General features: G+C 43.7%; 1 protein-coding gene across 8 annotated transcripts in view; it reads right to left on the reverse strand.

Moving 5' to 3' along the window:
* The window catches only part of PDSS1 (decaprenyl diphosphate synthase subunit 1), a 62,508-nt gene that overhangs the window by 39,419 nt on the left and 4,636 nt on the right, over positions 1-18,453 (reverse strand). For 6 of the 8 annotated variants that reach the window (XR_004525373.2, XR_004525374.2, XM_019933309.3 and 3 more), the window contains exons 3-7: positions 17,230-17,350; positions 14,479-14,609; positions 5,558-5,699; positions 1,708-1,819; positions 1,504-1,613 (exon numbers count right to left, since the gene is read on the reverse strand). Coding sequence is in view for 6 of the 8 variants with exons in the window: in XM_019933309.3 (XP_019788868.1) it covers positions 1,504-1,613; positions 1,708-1,819; positions 5,558-5,699; positions 14,479-14,609; positions 17,230-17,350 (616 nt within the window). In the remaining 2 variants the exon portion in view is untranslated. Of the gene's footprint in view, positions 1-1,503; positions 1,614-1,707; positions 1,820-5,557; positions 5,700-7,309; positions 7,436-14,478; positions 14,610-17,229; positions 17,351-18,453 lie in introns of those variants that run through there. The other 2 variants (XM_033852387.2, XM_019933310.3) reach the window with 2 other exon arrangements.

An 18,453-nucleotide genomic window follows, 5' to 3' on the forward strand; every position in this document is an offset into this window, starting at 1 on the left:
ATTGTTGTCTGTCTCTCTTTTTTTAGAAAGCTACACTCCCAATTTCTTGGAAATAATAATAATAAAAAAAGGAAATGCTCTTTCAATAAAAAGACAAAAATGGCTGAGATTGTGGCCAGCATGTTCTACATAATTCACATTCCTTAGGGTTTCACTTAGGTCTTTTTAGGAAGAAATGTTGCTCTCATTCTTTTCTGGCTTACAGTTACACATTTCTTGACACTTTTCCAAATAGAGGCACTATTGGCAAAGGACTTTTTCACCTGAGAGGCCTGAGAAAAAGCTCTCTTTAACTGTAATTATGGTATAATTATTACCTAACATAATTATGTATCATGACAGCAACTGACATTTGGCCCTTAGAAGTCTTCCTTTCTTGTTGCTTTAATTACAAGGGACTCTTACTTGCCCAGTTTTCATCTCATTTATATCTGCTAGGCTGAGAGACAGTCAGATGAACAATTCTATGGAGAGAATTGTCTCTCATTCATGGGCTAGCAGTGAATACCACAGTTTAGTCTACAGATTAAGGATAATACTAACTGATTTTTAAAAAGAAAAACTATGCGAAGAGTAGAGGGAAGGCCAAAGAGAAAGCAAGGGGTAAAAAAAGTTATGGTTCACACTCAATTTATACTCGGAAGGAAAATGGCTTGTCTATATTTCATATAACTGGGAGGATCTACTACTCATAAAAAAAGTATATAGAACACTAATACAATCTGATAGTTATATATTTTCTCCCAGGTCAATATCATACTTAAGAACACAGTACTTCATTACTTTTTATATGTAAAACGTAAGAAACAGTGTGTGTGATAATCACAAGAGAAACTAGTTACGATAAGTTGTTCAAAACGTTATACCATTTAGGGACTTCTCTGGTGGCACAGTGGTTAAGAATCTGCCTGCCAACGCAGGGGACACGGGTTTGATCCCTGGTCTCGTAAGATCCCACATGCCGCAGGGCAGCTAAGCCCATGCGCCACAACTACTGAGCCTGCACTCTAGAGCCTACGAGCCACAACTACTGAGCCCACGTGCCACAACTACTGAAGCCGGCATGCCTAGAGCCCTTGCTCCACAACAAGAGAAGCCGCCACAATGAGAAGCCCGTACACCACCCCTGCTCACCGCAACTAGAGAAAGCCCACATGCAGCAACAAAGACCCAACACAGCCAAAAATAATAAATTAATTTAAAAAAATGTTATAGCATTTGGAAATTAGATTGGGGACTATATTATAAAGCTTATTTTGATTCAATTCTTGGGAGGAAAGATGAAAAGTTGATGTTTGCATAGCAAAGGAAGACAGCAAAAATGGAATCCTCAGCAGAAGTTCTCCACTGTCTGGGGATGCAATTCTTTTCTCAATGACCTCTTGGGATTTCGGTTACTATTTTAAGGTTCTCCAGTGAAATTTTTTCTAGGAGAATTAACTCCCAAGAAAGAACTAGGAGGTTTGTTTGTTTTTAACTTGAAAAGAAACAGAACGTACATACTGCTTTACAACTGTTGGCTATCAGACTTGCAGTCTTCTTGAACGTCTTTTCAAGGTAGTGTGCAAATCTTTCATTTTCATTTTCTTTTGACCCGAGCTGAAGAAATTCACCTATAAAAAAGGAAAGTGGTCATGTGAGGGGTTTTTTTTGCTTGGCAAAAAAATAAGATTGAATAAAAAAGAAGAAAAGTCAGAATTAACCTACCACGCACCAAATCTTCAATCACTTGGGTTAAAATAGATACAACAGTTGTATTTCCAATTCGTGCCAGAGCTATCGATGCTGCAGAAAGAATTAAATCGCCAGCAAGGACAGCCTAGAAGAGAAGAAAACTTTCAGAGAAAAATATCTGAGCATCGGAGCCAACAATGAAGTTAACTTCTCAGAAGAGAAACAGGATGGGAGGTAGGGAGGGGGTCATCCTGGATATATTTTTCCCCTTCCTCTTCCTCAGCAGGATTACGTTATAATCAGCTACAGATTTGGGATGCTGTTTGAACTGGATGGGCTCTCAGAGATGACCCAGTCTGCCTCTCCAGTTCAGAGCTGAAGAAATGAATGCCTAGAGACGGAAGTACCTGACCCTCTGGCTTCATCCCTAGCCCCAGCAAAATGTCACTGCCTTCATTTAGTTATGCTGGACCATTCGCTCTCCCATCAAACTATGTGGCTGTGCCTTTACACTTACTGTTTCTTCTGCTCAAAAGAGTCCTTCCCCTTCATCACCTGGCAGACTCATGTGCAGAATTAGCTCAGGCGGCACCTGCAGGAAGTTCACTCAGATCCCTCACTCTGATCTTCTGTGAGCACAGCACCCCTTGGATATTGCTGTCTTCCCACATTTTTCCTATTTACCCAACTCCTAAGAGCATGTAGCGGGAATTATCCAGCTAGTACTTAGTACACACCAGTGCACGGCCCAACCCATGCTTTTCTCAATGAAAACTAAACCAAGGAATCTTGGCTCCAAGTTCAATGCTCTTAGAACGCTATTACACTGCCCCTCATTCCAGGACAAAATATTTTTTTCACTGAACACCAATCAATATTTTCCCAATCTTCTTTAGATTGTGAACAAACGTCTGCATTGTATTTGCAACTAATTATAAGTTATTCATGACCGAATTACATGCTGTACTCAAATACACTAATTTGCATACTTAAAGATATGGATAGGTGTTATAGAGTAGTTATAAATGATAGAGTTTGTGGAATTTGAATCCACAGAATTTGCAACATAACCACATTTTAAGTTTTTTTATTTGTTGTTGTTGTTTTTGTTTTTGGCTGCACCGTGTGGCATGTGGGATCTTAGTTCCCCAACTAGGGACTGAACCCGTGCCCCCTGCAGTGGAAGCGTGGAGTCTTAACTGCTGGACCGCCGGGGAAGTCCCAAGTTTTTATTGTCTGTTAGTTCTCTAGTATCTAAAATTAGTGATGTTCAGTATGTTTACCAACTAGTCATTTTATATAACATATACTGTATAAGGTATCTTGATGTAAATGTAAATATACATTTATAATGTCATTGTAGGACTTTCCTGGTGGCGCAGTGGTTGAGAATCTGCCTGTCAATGCAGGGGACATGGGTTCAATCCCTGTTCCGGGAAGATCCCACGTGCCACAGAGCAACTAAGCCTGTGCGTCACAACTACTGAGCCTGTGCGCCACAACTACTGAGCCTGTGCTCTAGAGCCCACGAGCCACAACTACTGAGCCCATGTGCCCCAACTACTGAAGCCCGCACATCTAGAGCCCATGCTCTGTGACAAGAGAAGCCACTGCAATGAGAAGCCTGCCCACCGCAATGAAGAGTAGCCCCCACTCGCCGCAACTAGAGAAAGCCCACACGCAGCAACGAAGACCCAATGCAGCCAAAAATAAATAAAATAAAAAATATAAAGTTATTGTACACATTATGATTTATAGGTACACACACATCCATCATCCACCCTACATCATTAGCAGCTGAGGGCTCAGGATCCCTAGGCTTTTGCCTCTTTCCTCTCCTGGCCCTGGGGATCCCAGAGGCCAAAAGCTTCCAGCATTTGGAACTAAAGCTGCCACATTGGGGATGGCTGGGGTGAGGGGTTAAGGGAAAGAAGGGATAGGGACCCAGACAGGGGAATGAGGGTTCATGGAGGAGGTGCTGTACGAATGGATTTTTATTGGTAACACAGCAGTTTTGTTTGACGGGCAAAAAAGGGGAGACTAGCAGGTGGCCCCATGCAGGGCAGACCAGCCTTGCAGCTGAAAGAGGCAGGTGACAGTGTAAACACAGTCTTCCAAAGGAGGCCCCCGGGACTTTTCTGGTGGCGCAGTGGTTAAGAATCTGCCTGCCAATTCAGGGGACACGGGTTCGAGCCCTGGTCCGGGAAGATCCCACATGCTGTGGAGCAACTAAGCCCATGTGCCACAACTACTGAGCCTGTGCTCTAGAGCCCGCAAGCCACAACTACTGAAGCCTGCGCGCCTAGAGCCCGTGCTCCACAACAAGCCACCGCAATGAGAAGCCCAAGCACCGCGTTGAAGAGTAGCCCCCGCTCACCGCAACTAGAGAAAGCCCGCGCGCAGCAACAAAGACCCAACGCAGCCATAAATAAATAAACAAATTAATGAATTAATTAATAATAATAAAAAAAGGATGGGGGACCCCAACAGCAGAGGCAGTCACAAGAGGCGACCAGTCAGGAGAAAAATCTTAACTTGTTCACTTAATCCTCCCCCTTTGCCCAAGGGCTCAAGTATAAAGCTTTAAGGACAGGCTCTGAAAACAGACACAGCAGACTGCAGGACATGTCATAGAGTTACCCAGGGCCTCTCCAAAATGAAACTCCACCCTTTTTTACCAACATTCTGATGTATAGAATTCTGTCAATAGGACACAAAACCTTTTCATCTAAAATCGGAAATAAAAAGATTTAACAAAATCATGTGCGCTAAAGAAAAACCAGCATGTAAAGATAATAATGAAGGTATATTTTTTCTTTGAATACGATTAGAAAACAGGTGGGAACCAGGTATTACAGACATGTGAGGGCGGGGAAGGTATGGAGAAGGAAAACTCATTCACATTAATGTTTTGTTTGTGCTTCAAATGGGCAGGATGGCCAAGGGAAGGGCATGTGTGGCGGGAGATGCCTGCTCCCAGAAGGCCCGTGGGTCTTCCCTTTTATTTGCTGAATTTTATCCCCTTCCTCAACCCATGATTTAAACATCCTTAAACAAGATGCCACATTCTACACACCCGCTTCAAGAAATGCTAATAAAATAACGTGGAAATATGCTTTAAAATATACATGAACTATTCAATTATAAAGCTTCTATTTAAAAAGGTAAAAATTTCATGGGAGAACAGTATCCCTCTGAGATTGATACAGATGTGTATGAATATGTGTGTGTATATATGTGTGTATATTTATACATATACATATATATATATATATATTAGTTTTGTTTATTTACTTGCCTTGAAACTCTTGCATGTGGCAGTTAGTAAATGGTTAAACAATTAAAGTGAATCTGAGTAATGTAAGCCCCAAAGTAAAAGGTGTGATTCCTCATGAAATATGCTTTTTGGATAACTACAAAAATCTCCTTCCTTAACCAAATTCTTATATAAAACTGTGAAGAAGCAGAAACACTAAGTTTATTTTTCTGTGCTGTTATCCATGATCAAACATCTGTATATAGACCAGACATGAAAACTATTTTGAAAGCTGGAAGACCACATTTGATGAAGCTTTTTTTTTTTTTTTTTTTTTTTGCAGTACGCAGGCCTGTCACTGTCGTGGCCTCTCCCGTTGCGGAGCACAGGCTCTGGACGCGCAGGCTCAGCGGCCATGGCTCACGGGCCCAGCCGCTCCACGGCATGTGGGATCTTCCCAGACCGGGGCACCAACCCGTGTCCCCTGCATCGGCAGGCGGACTCTCAACCACTGCGCCACCAGGGAAGCCCATATTTTACTTTTTAATGAGACAAATCTGGAAAATAAATGCAATCCAAAGAGTATGGGATTTAATAAGAAAGATTTAAAAAACCAAAAAGCCATACCTTCTTTTCACCCCAGATCTTATTAACTGTGTGTTTTCCTCTTCGGGAACTTGCATCATCAATGACATCATCATGGACCAGGCTGGCAGTGTGGATCATTTCTGCAATTAAGGCTATGGCACGCTGGCTTGCTTGCACGTTTCTAGTTAACAGAAAGCAATGCTTTTTAACAGAGACACCGCCTATAACCTTCTCAGCAATCATCTTGTGAAAATTGGACATCGGATCTAGGATAAAGAATTTTATTTCTCTAAGAGAAACTATATAAAAACTTTGGCTTCCCTACACAGCCAATTCTATCATTTGGAGAACATTTTAAAAATGCACAAGATACCCTGTACCAAGATTATGTTTTTGGGACACCACACTAAGAAGTAGAATTTGTATAATTAACAACAAAAAAAGGATAAACACCTGAGATGTCTGGGTATCTGGCTGAAGAATCATCGTTATGTCCTATAACAGTGGTCTTGGTCAGTTGGTCAAGTTTACAGTTAGGTTACAATTAAATTTCAGGGGTGGATGGGGAAGATGGGTGAAGAGCATTCTAAAGAAGTGTATGAAAGAACCAACGGTCACTGTGTTCAAAGCTTTTAATAATGTCTTAAATATTTAGTAAGAAGACCTTGATAACCAAGAGAGCTGGAATTCATAATTCCAATTGGCTATTGATATTGGTTACCAATATGAATTGATAATTCATATTGGAATATGAATTCCAATCCAAATTTAACCTGTGCATTAGAAATTTAAACTTTCATTTTCCAGATTTAACACAAAATACAGGAGAAACATTCCCAAGAAGATACTTGGATGTGACTTTTACAGTTAAAAGGGAGCCCCAATTTCTTTTTAATCATCATTATTCTCACCATCATCATCTATGGGAATTTAAAAAAACTGAATTTTAAGAAAATCAAACTGGAGAAATAACCAACTGAATTTTCTGAATCTAACACAGAAGCCTGGCTCAAACACACGCTAACTAAATGTTTTATTTATTCCTATAGCTTACTTTTCAAATATCACCACGTTCTCTCTTAGAAGGAAGAAAAGAGAGAGGGATACTGAAATGTGGCTTTTTTTCTTTAAGAACCTAATCTGAACATCTGCAAAAGCCAGTGCTCATTCTAATTCCTCCGATCCAGCAGAAAGCCATGAAAAATGAAGTATAACTAACATTAAAGATGCTGGAATTTAACTACAAACACTAAATCAGCCTGAAGACTATCTTCCCGTCTTGCTTGAAATGTAATTTTAAAATATGGTGCTTTACCAGCAACTCTTACTTAAGATTTTTAGAACTAAACCTCAGAATCTTCCAACTGCTTTTAGCCCAGAAATCAACTGTAAAGTGCTGCTCGTTATTTATTAATGTCACAATTATAACAGTTCTAAACACTTCTGGATCACAACACATTCTTCTGAGGAGGGAGAAGTAAAGAAACAGAGGGGAGGGACAAATCATCCTGTAAAACTACTTTAGTTTATGAGAAAATGGAGCTTTGGATGGCTTCCAAGAGCTTGTTCTGAATCCTTCTGTGAGAAACTCACAGACCCTATAGAAGGAAGCTTGGACCTTAAGTATTTTTCAGGTAAATTTACTGGATCCTGTCTTAATGCACAAGAAAAGATGTAGACTTTTACCGTTGTTTTTTACATAAATAGAAAGACTATTTCTTTAGAACATTTTCTCAATGAATTTCAGTCTGATGAAATATACACTTGCTACTCATTAATAGTAGATCTTACCTTAAACAACTGGTAAGACCTCTAAGCCTTTCTCATGTATTTAGAGGTCGGGCACCACTTCCGTTATCACAAACTACGTCAGCAGGCAGGGGTCCTGCTGGGAAGCTGCAGTAAAATGGCAGTACTCACTGAGACACTGGAGTTTTTTGTAATTTGAAGATATTAAAACAAAGATTTCTTAAAATATCTTGAAATTTCATAGACTACATATATGTAAAAATGCCTTTTCTACGGCTAAATTGATGAAATCAGGATTCTTGCTTAGAAAGTTTTTGGCATCGTGACACAGCCCCTACATAGGATAAACATCACATTTTAGACGCTTTATCATTTTACCTGATGTACTTTTTCCTGCACAATTAGCCTTTAACATGTGCCAGCTTCTATCTGGAAAATACTGTCACTACGTATCCACAGTACAGCATAATGGTCTGCAACCCAAATTTACAGATCACAGAAACAACTCACACTGTTTTGAAGATGAAATCTTCGAAGTACCGAACTGAGTCATGCCTTCAAAAAACTGGGCATCATGTCTACTTCCTGCTGTGAAAGAGCTGCCACACTTTCCCAACTTCTGGGAGAGGTGCTAAGAAAAACCAGTCAGGCGAGACAGCAGGAGAAAATGAGGCCCCGAGTCTGAGTCTCGAAAGGTGGCTCTGTCCTCCATCCTTCACACCTGCAAGAGCGTGCGATGACTCAGCCAGCCCCTCACAACAGTCAGGTTTTTCCCTCTTCATTAGATTTCAAACAATATTTTTATAATGAATAATTTCAAGCACAGACGGATACAGATGGAATAATATAATGACCCCCCACATACCCTTCACCAAGCTCACATGTGATTTAAATAAAATGCTTTTTCCTCCTATTCATACTGATATATAATGCCAAGTCTTAAAGAAATGACAAGTAAACCCCCAGTGTGGGGAAACTGTCTCCAAAAAGAAAGTCAAACCTTCTCAATGGGTTACCTTGATTTGCAACAACTGAGGGAAGCAGAAGAATTTAAATAGTAAATGTGGTTTCACTCTAACCGAGACAGAGAAGCTTCTATTCCCAAAGCTACAGAGGTTGTATAAAGACCAGAGTTCTCAGCTGGGTTACAGAAGGCTGTTTCTATTTCCCAATGTTCTTCTGTTTATTTTCTTCTGCCAATTCTAAACAGAAGCGTTTCACTTTGTTTGTGAGAACTCTGACAAGATTAGTGTTTCTTAAATATCATCTCTTGCCCACTGTGTCAAAATCAATACTCTTGAAAATACAGACTGAAAATTCCTTAGACTTAGGAACTGGGATCCCTCATGATGGGGCTCAGGAACTGGCATTCTGAAGCAGCAGTCCTGGTGATTCTGACACACAAAGTTGGGGACATGCTGCTCTGTAAGTGGGGTATTCGCCTGACTGACTGCAAGCCCCAAACGGAAGCTTCTCCTGAGAAGGGATTTGACACAAGCTCAGCCTCTGCTGCCCCCCTGCAGCCCCGCCTCTAAACCGCAGGCATGACCTGAAACTTGGGGGCCCAGTTTAAAGGTCTTATGCCAACGACTCCCCAAGTCTCTTCGGAGCTGGAGGGCAGGAGGTCTCCCCTGTTCTGAAAGGCACAGTCATGGGAGGGTGACCTCCTCTTCTCTGACACTTCGCATCATCTCGAGTTTTAAAGGCACGAATGAACACTTTATCAGTTTGGTACTGAAGAACTCTCTAGTTAAAATGCAAACAAAGTCTCTCTCTGTCTGTCTCTAAAATTCTTCAGGATGTGAACTGCATCTCCTAGTTGTTACCTGATGAAAGTACACACTTGTGTACCTGATAAAAGTACACAAGTTTTCAGTATGCTGAACAATATATCCACGTCACTTAAGATTCTATCTTTATCTGCCACTGAGCTGACTTGCTACAAGTTTGGGTCCCTCAACTACTGACAATGTGGAAAGTGTTCAGCTCCCCCCTGGGTCTGCACTGCCAGATCTGGTGCATCCGGAAGCGGTACCTCCAGAGGGAGAGAAAAGTCCCAGCAGGCACACTCTCCACACTTGTGCGATATGATGTGAACGATGGGGTTTGTCCCAGTTTCCTGTGGCCCGGTGACAAAACACCACAAACTTGGTGGTTTAAATCAGTAGAAATTCTGCCACAGTTCTGGAGACCACAAGTCCAAAAGCATTTTCCCTGAACTGAGATGGAGGTATCGGCAAGGCCAGGCTTCCTGCAGAATCTCAAGGAGAGAATCCTTTCCTCGCTCCTTCCAGTTGTGCTGGCTGCTGGAGGGCCTTAGTTTGTGGCCACAAGCTTGAAGCAGCCACTTTCAAGTCTCTCCCCTCCATCTTCACACGGCCTTCTCTTCTGTTACGGCAATCTCCCTCTGCCTCCCTCTTTAGGGATACAAATGACTGCATTTCCGGCCCATCAGATAATCCAGGATGACACTCCCATTTCAAGATCCTTAACTTAAGCACATCTGCAAAGACCCTTTTCTTGCCATATGATGTAACACTTACAGGTCCCAAGGATTAGGACGTGCATACTTTTGTGGGGCCATTTTTCAGCCTAACACAGTTTCTTACTTTCACCATCCTCCTCTGCTGATGCGCAAATGTTTCCTTTTCAGTGATCTGATTCTTAAAATTACTTGATTTTACTTCATCTGTCTAAAATCTTGTTTCTCCACATTACTGACACGACCCTGAAGTGTCTCCCCTTCCGCAGCGGCGTCCAGGTTGAACGCGGGGGACGGAAGGCGTTCCTGCCCAGCCCTCACTCTCGTTTCTCATCCTCGGCCCAGTATTTCTGTTCCCTGGCCTCTGCCCCCAGCCACTGCGGTCTTGTTCCCTTTCCCTGTATTCCTTACTGGCACACTGATGCATGAACATCAAAGGTGCCTTCCTTCTAAGGGACAGCAGAGTACAGGAGGGATACCTGTGAGCTCCAACTTGCCTAGCACGTCATTTTCCTTGGTCACTGGCCATTCACCTTTGAAAACCCAAACAAGCACACCAGACTACAGTGGAGACTGCCTTTCTTTGGAGGGAAGAGCGGTTTAAGGCTTGATCCTAACGGTAATGAATCCATCAGCAGTTTTAGTATCAAGAAAAATTAACTGACATTCAAGAGCAGCAGCTCCTGAATCTTTCAGATTTATATCCAGATAAAAACAGATGTCTGCAAAGTTGCATCGTAAATGATGCAGGATTCATGCTCCTGGTTATCTTCTTGCCACTGAAGAAACACTGCATTTTGGAAGCCCTGGACATGTGGAGAGTGACTCCATGATGATATCTCAGACCTGCAGCTTATCCAGGCTGGCTTTCTCCACAGGATCCAGGGTGCAAAAGAATAATGCAGCATTTGGGTTTTTCAAATTGAGCACAGCTGATGAACGTGTAGACGTTGATTCCTTCAGTGATAGAATCAGCCTCCCCCTGGGTGGTGGGAGCCAACGAGTGAGCACACACCATGTTCAAAGCCCCATAGCCGCCTTGCTCTCAATGATGTTCCCCTCAGGCTTGGGCCTGACCTCACCCATGAAATGGACAACCACCTGGTTATCAAAGCCTCCTCTACCTCAGCACATATCCCTTATCACAGACTTTACATCAAGATCCATTTTAATTGAGTATGGACACATCAAGAGTGCCATCTCCTAGGTTAAAGACAAAAATATTTCTCGTGGCACCAACCTTCCTAACCCATAAGCCGCCGCAGCAGTAGCTGGCTCAATGATGCAGAACACACAGAAACCAAGAATGGTTCTAGAATCGTTAGCGGCCTGACTCTAGGAATCATTCATGTGAGCTGGTGCTGTGATGATGACTGTTTTGTTAGTTTCCCTAGAGTAAGCTTTTGTAGTTTCCTTTGTCTTTATGACAATCACAAAAGTTACTTCCTCTGAATTTAAGAGTTTTATCGCATTTGGAAGCTTGACCTATTTACTAATGTGAAAACTGCATCTTATCTGTTCTATCTAATCAAATGTCTGGCTTTGTAAACTAGACTAGTGGGATTCAATGCCACTTGACTATTTGTACAGTCAAGATCAACAGATCTGTGCCCAATGTAACTTGAGTAGGCCTGTTATCCTAATCACTGGCAGTGATATCCACTTTCCAGTGCCAGAAGATTTCCACGAGAAACTGACGGTGTCAAGACTGATGATAAGAACAGGTGCCTTCAATGAGGTCTCTGAGTAGGACAGGTTTGGCTTGTTTGAGAAGAGACACTAATTGTGTTGTGGTCAATAAGTAGAGCAATTTCATAGAATCTATTCTTTATAAAGCTCAGTTCTGACTTGGATTCTTTGATAAGGTAAGTTCTGACCCACAGGTAGTTGGGTTTTGCTGCACTCTGTTGAGGGTTGGGTTCTCGGGAAAGCACTCTCACGTTTAAAGTACAGAATGTCTACTCAGAAATGCCCTTGGGATCAACACCTGAGGGGAGGAGACAAGAGGATAGGGTAGAGGGAGAAGTTTCTGCAGTGCAGGCCCATCCAGAGCCGCAGCCACTCCATTGTGTGCTCTGGAGCTAGAATGGCCCTTCATCTGTCAGTCCCTGGACGTGGACTGGCTAAGGTGAGAGGATTCTCTGCAGCTGGGGCAACCCTTGAAGAGGCTGCGAACTGAAGGCTCTCCACCGGCAACACTGCCCCAGGAGCTGGGGCAAAGGGTCCTTCAGGGAAGGGGGTTCTGGGCAGCGTGGCTCAGAATCCACCACAACTCTGTTTTCTGGACCTTTCAAGTCTGATTATCTGTTGTATGCATCCTACCTTACCTGACCAGGTACTGTAGTTATCAGGATGCACAGAAGAAAAATAAAGATGAAGCCTTAAGGTTTTGGGGGCCATATTACCCTTTAAGAATATGCTATAAGCCATGTATACCTTTACGTGCAAACATATGAAAATTTCTGCACACAATTCTAAGGGGCTCACAGACCTCCCCACCCCCACCCCAGCTTTCACGGACCTCAGGTTAAGAACTCCCAGTGAAGTGATGTAGCAGGGAACACATAATGGACGACGGACAAGCTTAATACAGGAAAAAGAGAAACTCAGTAGAAGATAGTTCCCCCACCCCCCATTTCTTAAGGTATCTGTTCTATTCTGTTTTCCAAAATCCCCTCCAGGATTACTGTTAACCTATTTAATACACATCTCAGAAGCAAGACGATGTCGTCTAATAAGCCTTAGAGGAGCCATTAAACTGTGACTGTCAAATGATGAAGCAGGCCTCTCGCAATTCTGCCAACACCAGCAAGCAGGCAGGTGAAGTAGTGGAATGGCTGCTGGTGGCATCAGCTAGAAACAGAGGCCTGCGTGGTCCTGCCCAGAATCTTTTACCTTTGCCCCACATGGCTCTAAACCTCTTTCAGCAAGCAAAATCACAAATGGCCCAGGCCCTCCCCCCATTCCCCATCCCCTCTTGCTTTAAGTGGCTTGGAAGTTAGCAGCTCGATATTTGCCCTATTAAGAGCCTGATCCAAAAGGGTCCTTAGGAAGTAAGTATTCTCAAGAAGCTGGGGCTTGGAGAATAATATCGTTAGGCTACTGTACCACCCAAATGCACGCCACAGTCACGACTCACATCCTGATGCCTCCATACTGTGCCTTCAGCAAGCCCTAAGCTGTAGCCAGAACATCCCTGGAGAAGGCAGAATTGAACTTCCTTTTCTTTAAACCAGCAATGCCTTTTCTGGGTATATAGTCTCCCATTTTTTTCTGCAAACAACAGTTTATACAGTTTCAATGAGGTAAATTGAAGACTGACTCTGGGGATAACAGCTGACAGGATTTAAGGTGAGCAATGCAGAATATTTTCCTTCCCTTGTTTTCTGTGAGGGTGATGAACCATATTGTTAATCTGAGAAATTAAAAATATAAACACACACTATCTCTAGACCAGTGGTTCTCAACCAGGGACGATTCTGCTCCTCCGGGGACATCTAGCAATGTCTGGAGAAATTTCTTGGTCATCATCAACTAGGGGAGGGGCTGCCAAACACCCTACAAGACACCTAACAGTCCCCGCGGCAAAGAATTATCTGGCCCTGAATGTCAGCAGAGTCACAGCTGAGAAACCCAGTTCTAGACCACGTGAGACGTATTTCAAGTTTGGTTCAGAGGGAGCATTTCTGCTGCCCTGCCTTCCGGCAAGGTGAAAGTGGTCCTGATGATGGGAAAATGGTCACTGCCAGAGATTTCACTGCTTGTTCAAACTATACTGTGAGCACTTGGAAAGTCTCAGGGTAAGTGGGAGGCACCCATGAGCATGGAATCATATCGTGGAGCTGGATAGGCACAGCAGCGGGGCACAAACGGCTGCGGGCAGAGGCAAGCATGTGCTAAGAAGCAACATCTGACACTCGTTTTGACAGCAACCTTAAATTTAGTGCTGGCAAACCTTAGGCATTCCTTAAAGTGCTATCTACAGAGAAAAGGGAATGCAATGCAAATGTTCAACACTAGGGAAATGTATGAGTCTATTACTGTCTACTGGAGGTTATATCAATAGATTACATGATGTAACAAAAAAAATTATGAAGACACTCCAGTAACATGGCAAAGAGTCTAAAAAATAATGGCAATGGGTCCATTGTCGTTTTCCTTTAATATTAAAACATTGCAGTTGTTTTAATATTTGAAAAATTTACACATATTTGAAACATAGAAGTTGAAGACCGATAGTCAAAATGCCTTCTTTTAAGAAACATAGAAGTTGAAGACCGATAGTCAAAATGCCTTCTTTTAAGAAGATTTTTCTTTGGCACGTTTCCAAAGGCCACAGGAAGTCAGGCCCTGCAGTGGGTGTGGTGCCCAGAATCCAGGCCTAACTCATGACTTTATAACCATCAACCTTTGGACTAATGGCCCCGTGTGTACAATGATTACAAGTATGCATACATCCTGGTATTCTTTACTTCTGAATGAGAAAACTCAATGTGGCTTTGAAAATTCTTTCCAAAATGTTTATTTGCAGCTGAAGTTGTTCTTCCACGGATACTAAAAAGCATGGAAAAGGAAGATGCCCAGACTAGACTCCAGGGTGACCTTGGGAACACAAAGCTAGAAACTAACTACCACAAAGTGAATTCTTAAACAGGAGATTAAACAGTAACCTTGGGAAGGAAGGTTGCCAAATATAAAACCAATAAAGGGGAGAAAGTAAATAACTCACCGGGAGTTATTATGATGAATATTACAGGCTCGGGCCATTAGCACCACAATGATTGGTCGAAAGGCTTTTCCTTTTCCATCAAAGTAGTATTCACACATATCCTTAAGTTCTGTTGTAGATATGAATAGTTCCTGAAACAAAGTTTCTCTGTGTCAATACAGCATCATAACTGCACAGTCAGTGGGATTTCTTTCACAAAACTTTGATTTTAGTATATTCATTTCAACTGAAAAATCCAACACTCAGTAGGAAACGGTTCCAATGTTGTATGGCCATAAAGCTGGCTGTGTGTGGCTGGGCCACAAGCAATGCCTGGCTCGCCCCCAGGGGCCTCAGTGCTGGGGTGGGCACTGCTGCCGCCCCATGACTCCAAGAGACAGCAGATTGGGGGAGGAAAGCACCAGATGGCCAGTGACAGCTGGAGAGACAAAGAAACAGGGCTGGTTGCAGCTTGGAAGATGGAGGGGAGAGGACAAATATGGGGAGTGTAGGAGCCAATGAAGCAGGAGGTCAGTGGGTATCGGGCTGGAAGACGAGACGTGGCCAGAAAGAAGAGCAGGGGTCAGAGTCTGGCTCAGCCGTTACTTAGCCACACAAGCCAAAGGTTCATAGGGAAAGTGTAAGACATGGTTTACCTGATGGCAAGGAGCTTCCAATTGAGTTGGGAAAGCAAAATTTTAAAAAATGTGAAATATTCAGTGAATAATATGGTGGTAACTTGAACAATGCCGTACGTTAAGTGCATTAAAGTTCAAAGAATGGAGAGATCAGTGTGGACGAGAAAAACTGAACATTTCATGGAGGAGATAAGCTTTGACTGGGGATTACAGGATAAGTAGGATTTTGATTTCTGAAGAGGAGGGAGAGCCTTCCTGGTGATGGGCATGTGTGTTTACTGTATCTGTCCCTCAGGGACTTGCTGGAGAGAACCAGAGCTTATGCCCTGGGAGCAATGGGAGCTACAAATGGACCCAAAGGACCTTCAGCAGGGCTCAAGTGAACACGGTCCAGCAGGCCAGCCACTCACTCCCTCAGTTACTGACTCAGTGCCAAGGACGATAATAAACGCAGAGGTTTCAAAGATAAATAGGACGGCCCCTTGCCTACAGGCAGCTCAGAGTCTAGATGGGGGAAGGAAAACAACATTGAGGGGGGACTGCTGTCATGGAGGTAAGTGCAGCTGCTCTGGGAGCACAACGGGGGCGTCTCTGGCTCAGGCTGAGGGCGGGAGGAGGAAAGCAAGGCTGGGGACTGAAGGCAAGAGGCAGACGAGACGAGGAGGGTGTGGAGGGGAAGAGGAGGCTGCAGCGAGGATCCTCCCCGGGTTCCTGGGTGGCAGCCTCCAATCAACAGGACAAACAAGAGAAAAAACAATCTGTAGGAAAAGGCAGAGCTTCAGATCTGCCAAGTGCGAGACAGTCACGGACATGCCAGGGAGCTGCCCAGTGAGCAAAGTTTAGGAGAGAAAATTCCATCTGGACTGGAGGTATTATGTGGGACTCATGAGCATGGGAATGGGTAAACTGAAGACAGAGAGAGAAGAGGAGCCGACAGAACCCCAGGGACGGCACAATTAATAGGGGTGGGGTGGAGGGGACAGAGAGGAACCCAGGAAGCTGACCGAAGGATGGCCTAAGAGTCAGGAGGACGAGCAGAGTGCAGAAGCCAAGAGGTGGGTTTCACAGAGGGGGCTGTGGGGAACAGTGTCCAATGTTCAAAGAGCCCGGGAAGATACAAACCAGCAGTGCCCACTGGATTTGGTGGAGGGAAGCAAAGTCAGTTTCAGAGGAGAGGCTGGAAAGGAAGGCACAGTGCGATGGCGGAGCAGTGGTGAAGGGGCAAAAGAGAGAGAGAGGCCAAGAATACTGGAAGGGAAGGGGTAGGAGGACACAGGGTCAAGGGATGGTCCTTTAAAAGACAAACAGGAAGAAACTGGAGCATCCAAAATGGATCTGAAAGAGAATGAGTCTGCAGATAGACAGGAGAACAGGGAATTGCAGGAGGAGTTCCTAGGGCCCCGAGGAGGCAGAGGGGATGGGACTTAACCAGAGGTACAGGGACGAAGCTGGAAAGGAGGGAACCCTGACTTCACTGAGATGGGAGGGGAGGAGGCCGGCATGCAGCAGTGTGGGCTGCAAACGGCCCAGAGCAGGCGTTCAGGGAGTTCCTCTTTCATGGCCTCTGCTTGGTCCACTGGACAGGAAGTGGTGGAAACAGGAGAGTCGGGTGGGGGCTGCAGGGGCAAAGTGCAGAACCTTGAAACGGGAAGGAAGCTGACCAGGGGCACGTGAACATTTCTGGGCAGCATCTGAAAATCCACGTGAGGCTGGGGGGCCACTGAAAATTTTGGGAAAAGAATGCTTAGCGAAGAAAGCCCTATTTGGGTCAGCCTGGCACTGATATTCAGAACCCGACAGGAAGACAGTAGCAGGAGTCACCGGAGGCTTCATAGCCTCACCAGGCCTGGAGCACGGGATGGATTTGGCAAGGAAAGGTTAGATGACTCTTTGGACGTGTACCTGCTGCCTGTACCTTTTTTTTCGGTTTCCCAATTCTGCCATCACCCCCCTCTGGACAGTAACTTGCATTGCATCCTCCACGATGCCCCACACTTATTGCTCAAGAAACATTTGAAACCTGACATTTGGGAATCAAATCTGCAACAGCAAGGCACACATGTGAAAACCTGCACTGTTTGCTCATAATTCTAGGAAATCAACATTACTTTACAGCATCGTCAAAATATCTTACCTTCCTGATGTCCTCGTACAGACCTTTCAAGTCTCTCCAGCCAAGGTTAAAAGGATCAGTGTATTTCTCACCGCTCCGTGTTCTACTACAGCAGCACACTGCTGGCGTCACGTGATGGAACCTGGAGAGGCAGAAATGCACACAGTGGAAGACTGAGCGTTACTTTACTGAGATAACTTCACTTTTAAGTAAGAATTATACAGACCTATGCATATATATACAGCAGAGTATGATGATGGAAAATTTAAGCCCAGATACTTGCTGGAAATTAAGTATGAATATAAAAAGGTCATTATAATTTAGAAAAACATAACAGAATTCTGATCTTGCTCAACAATACATCAATTTTTATAACCAGGACCCTGGGAACCCACAAAATCAAAGAAATATAAACCATGTTCATTGTGTTCTGAGTTTAAATTTTATACAGTTGGGCCTCCATACCTATGGGTTCCGCATCTGCGGATTCAACCAACCTCGAACTGAAAAAAAAATTTATATATATAAAAATATATATTTATATATATAAATATATAAACTCATAAAATTCCAGAAAGTTTCAAAAAACGAAATTTGAATTTGCCATGCTTGGTAACTATTTACACAGCATTTACATTGTATTTACAACAATTTGCACAGCATTTACATTGTATTAGGTATTATAAGTCACCTAGAGATGATTTAAAGTATATGGGATGAGGGGCTTCCCTGGTGGCACAGTGGTTAACAATCTGCCTGCCAATGCAGGGGACACAGGTTTGAGCCCTGGTCCGGGAAGATCCCACATGCTGCGGAGCAACTAAGCCCACGAGCCTGTGCTCTAGAGCCCGTGAGCCACAACTACTGAGCCCATGTGCCACAACTACTGAAGTCCTTGTGCCTAGAGCTTATGCTCCACAACAAGAGAAGTCACCACAATAAGAAGCCCGTGCACTGCAACGAAGAGTAGCCCCCTCTCCCCTCAGCTAGAGAAAGCCAGCACACGTCAACAAAGACCCAACGCAGCCAAAAATATAAATAAATAAATAAATAAATTTAAAGTATATGGGATGGGGACTTCCCTGGTGGTGCAGTGGTTAAGAATCCACCTGCCAATGCAGGGGACAAAGGTTTGATCCCTGGTCTGGGAAGATCTCACATGCTGCGGAGCAACTAAGCCTGTGCGCCACAACTACTGAGCCTGCACTCTAGAGCCCGTGAGCCACAGCTACTGAAGCCCTCATG

This window comes from Tursiops truncatus, chromosome 2, assembly GCF_011762595.2.
Source record: "Tursiops truncatus isolate mTurTru1 chromosome 2, mTurTru1.mat.Y, whole genome shotgun sequence".
NCBI lineage: Eukaryota > Metazoa > Chordata > Mammalia > Artiodactyla > Delphinidae > Tursiops > Tursiops truncatus.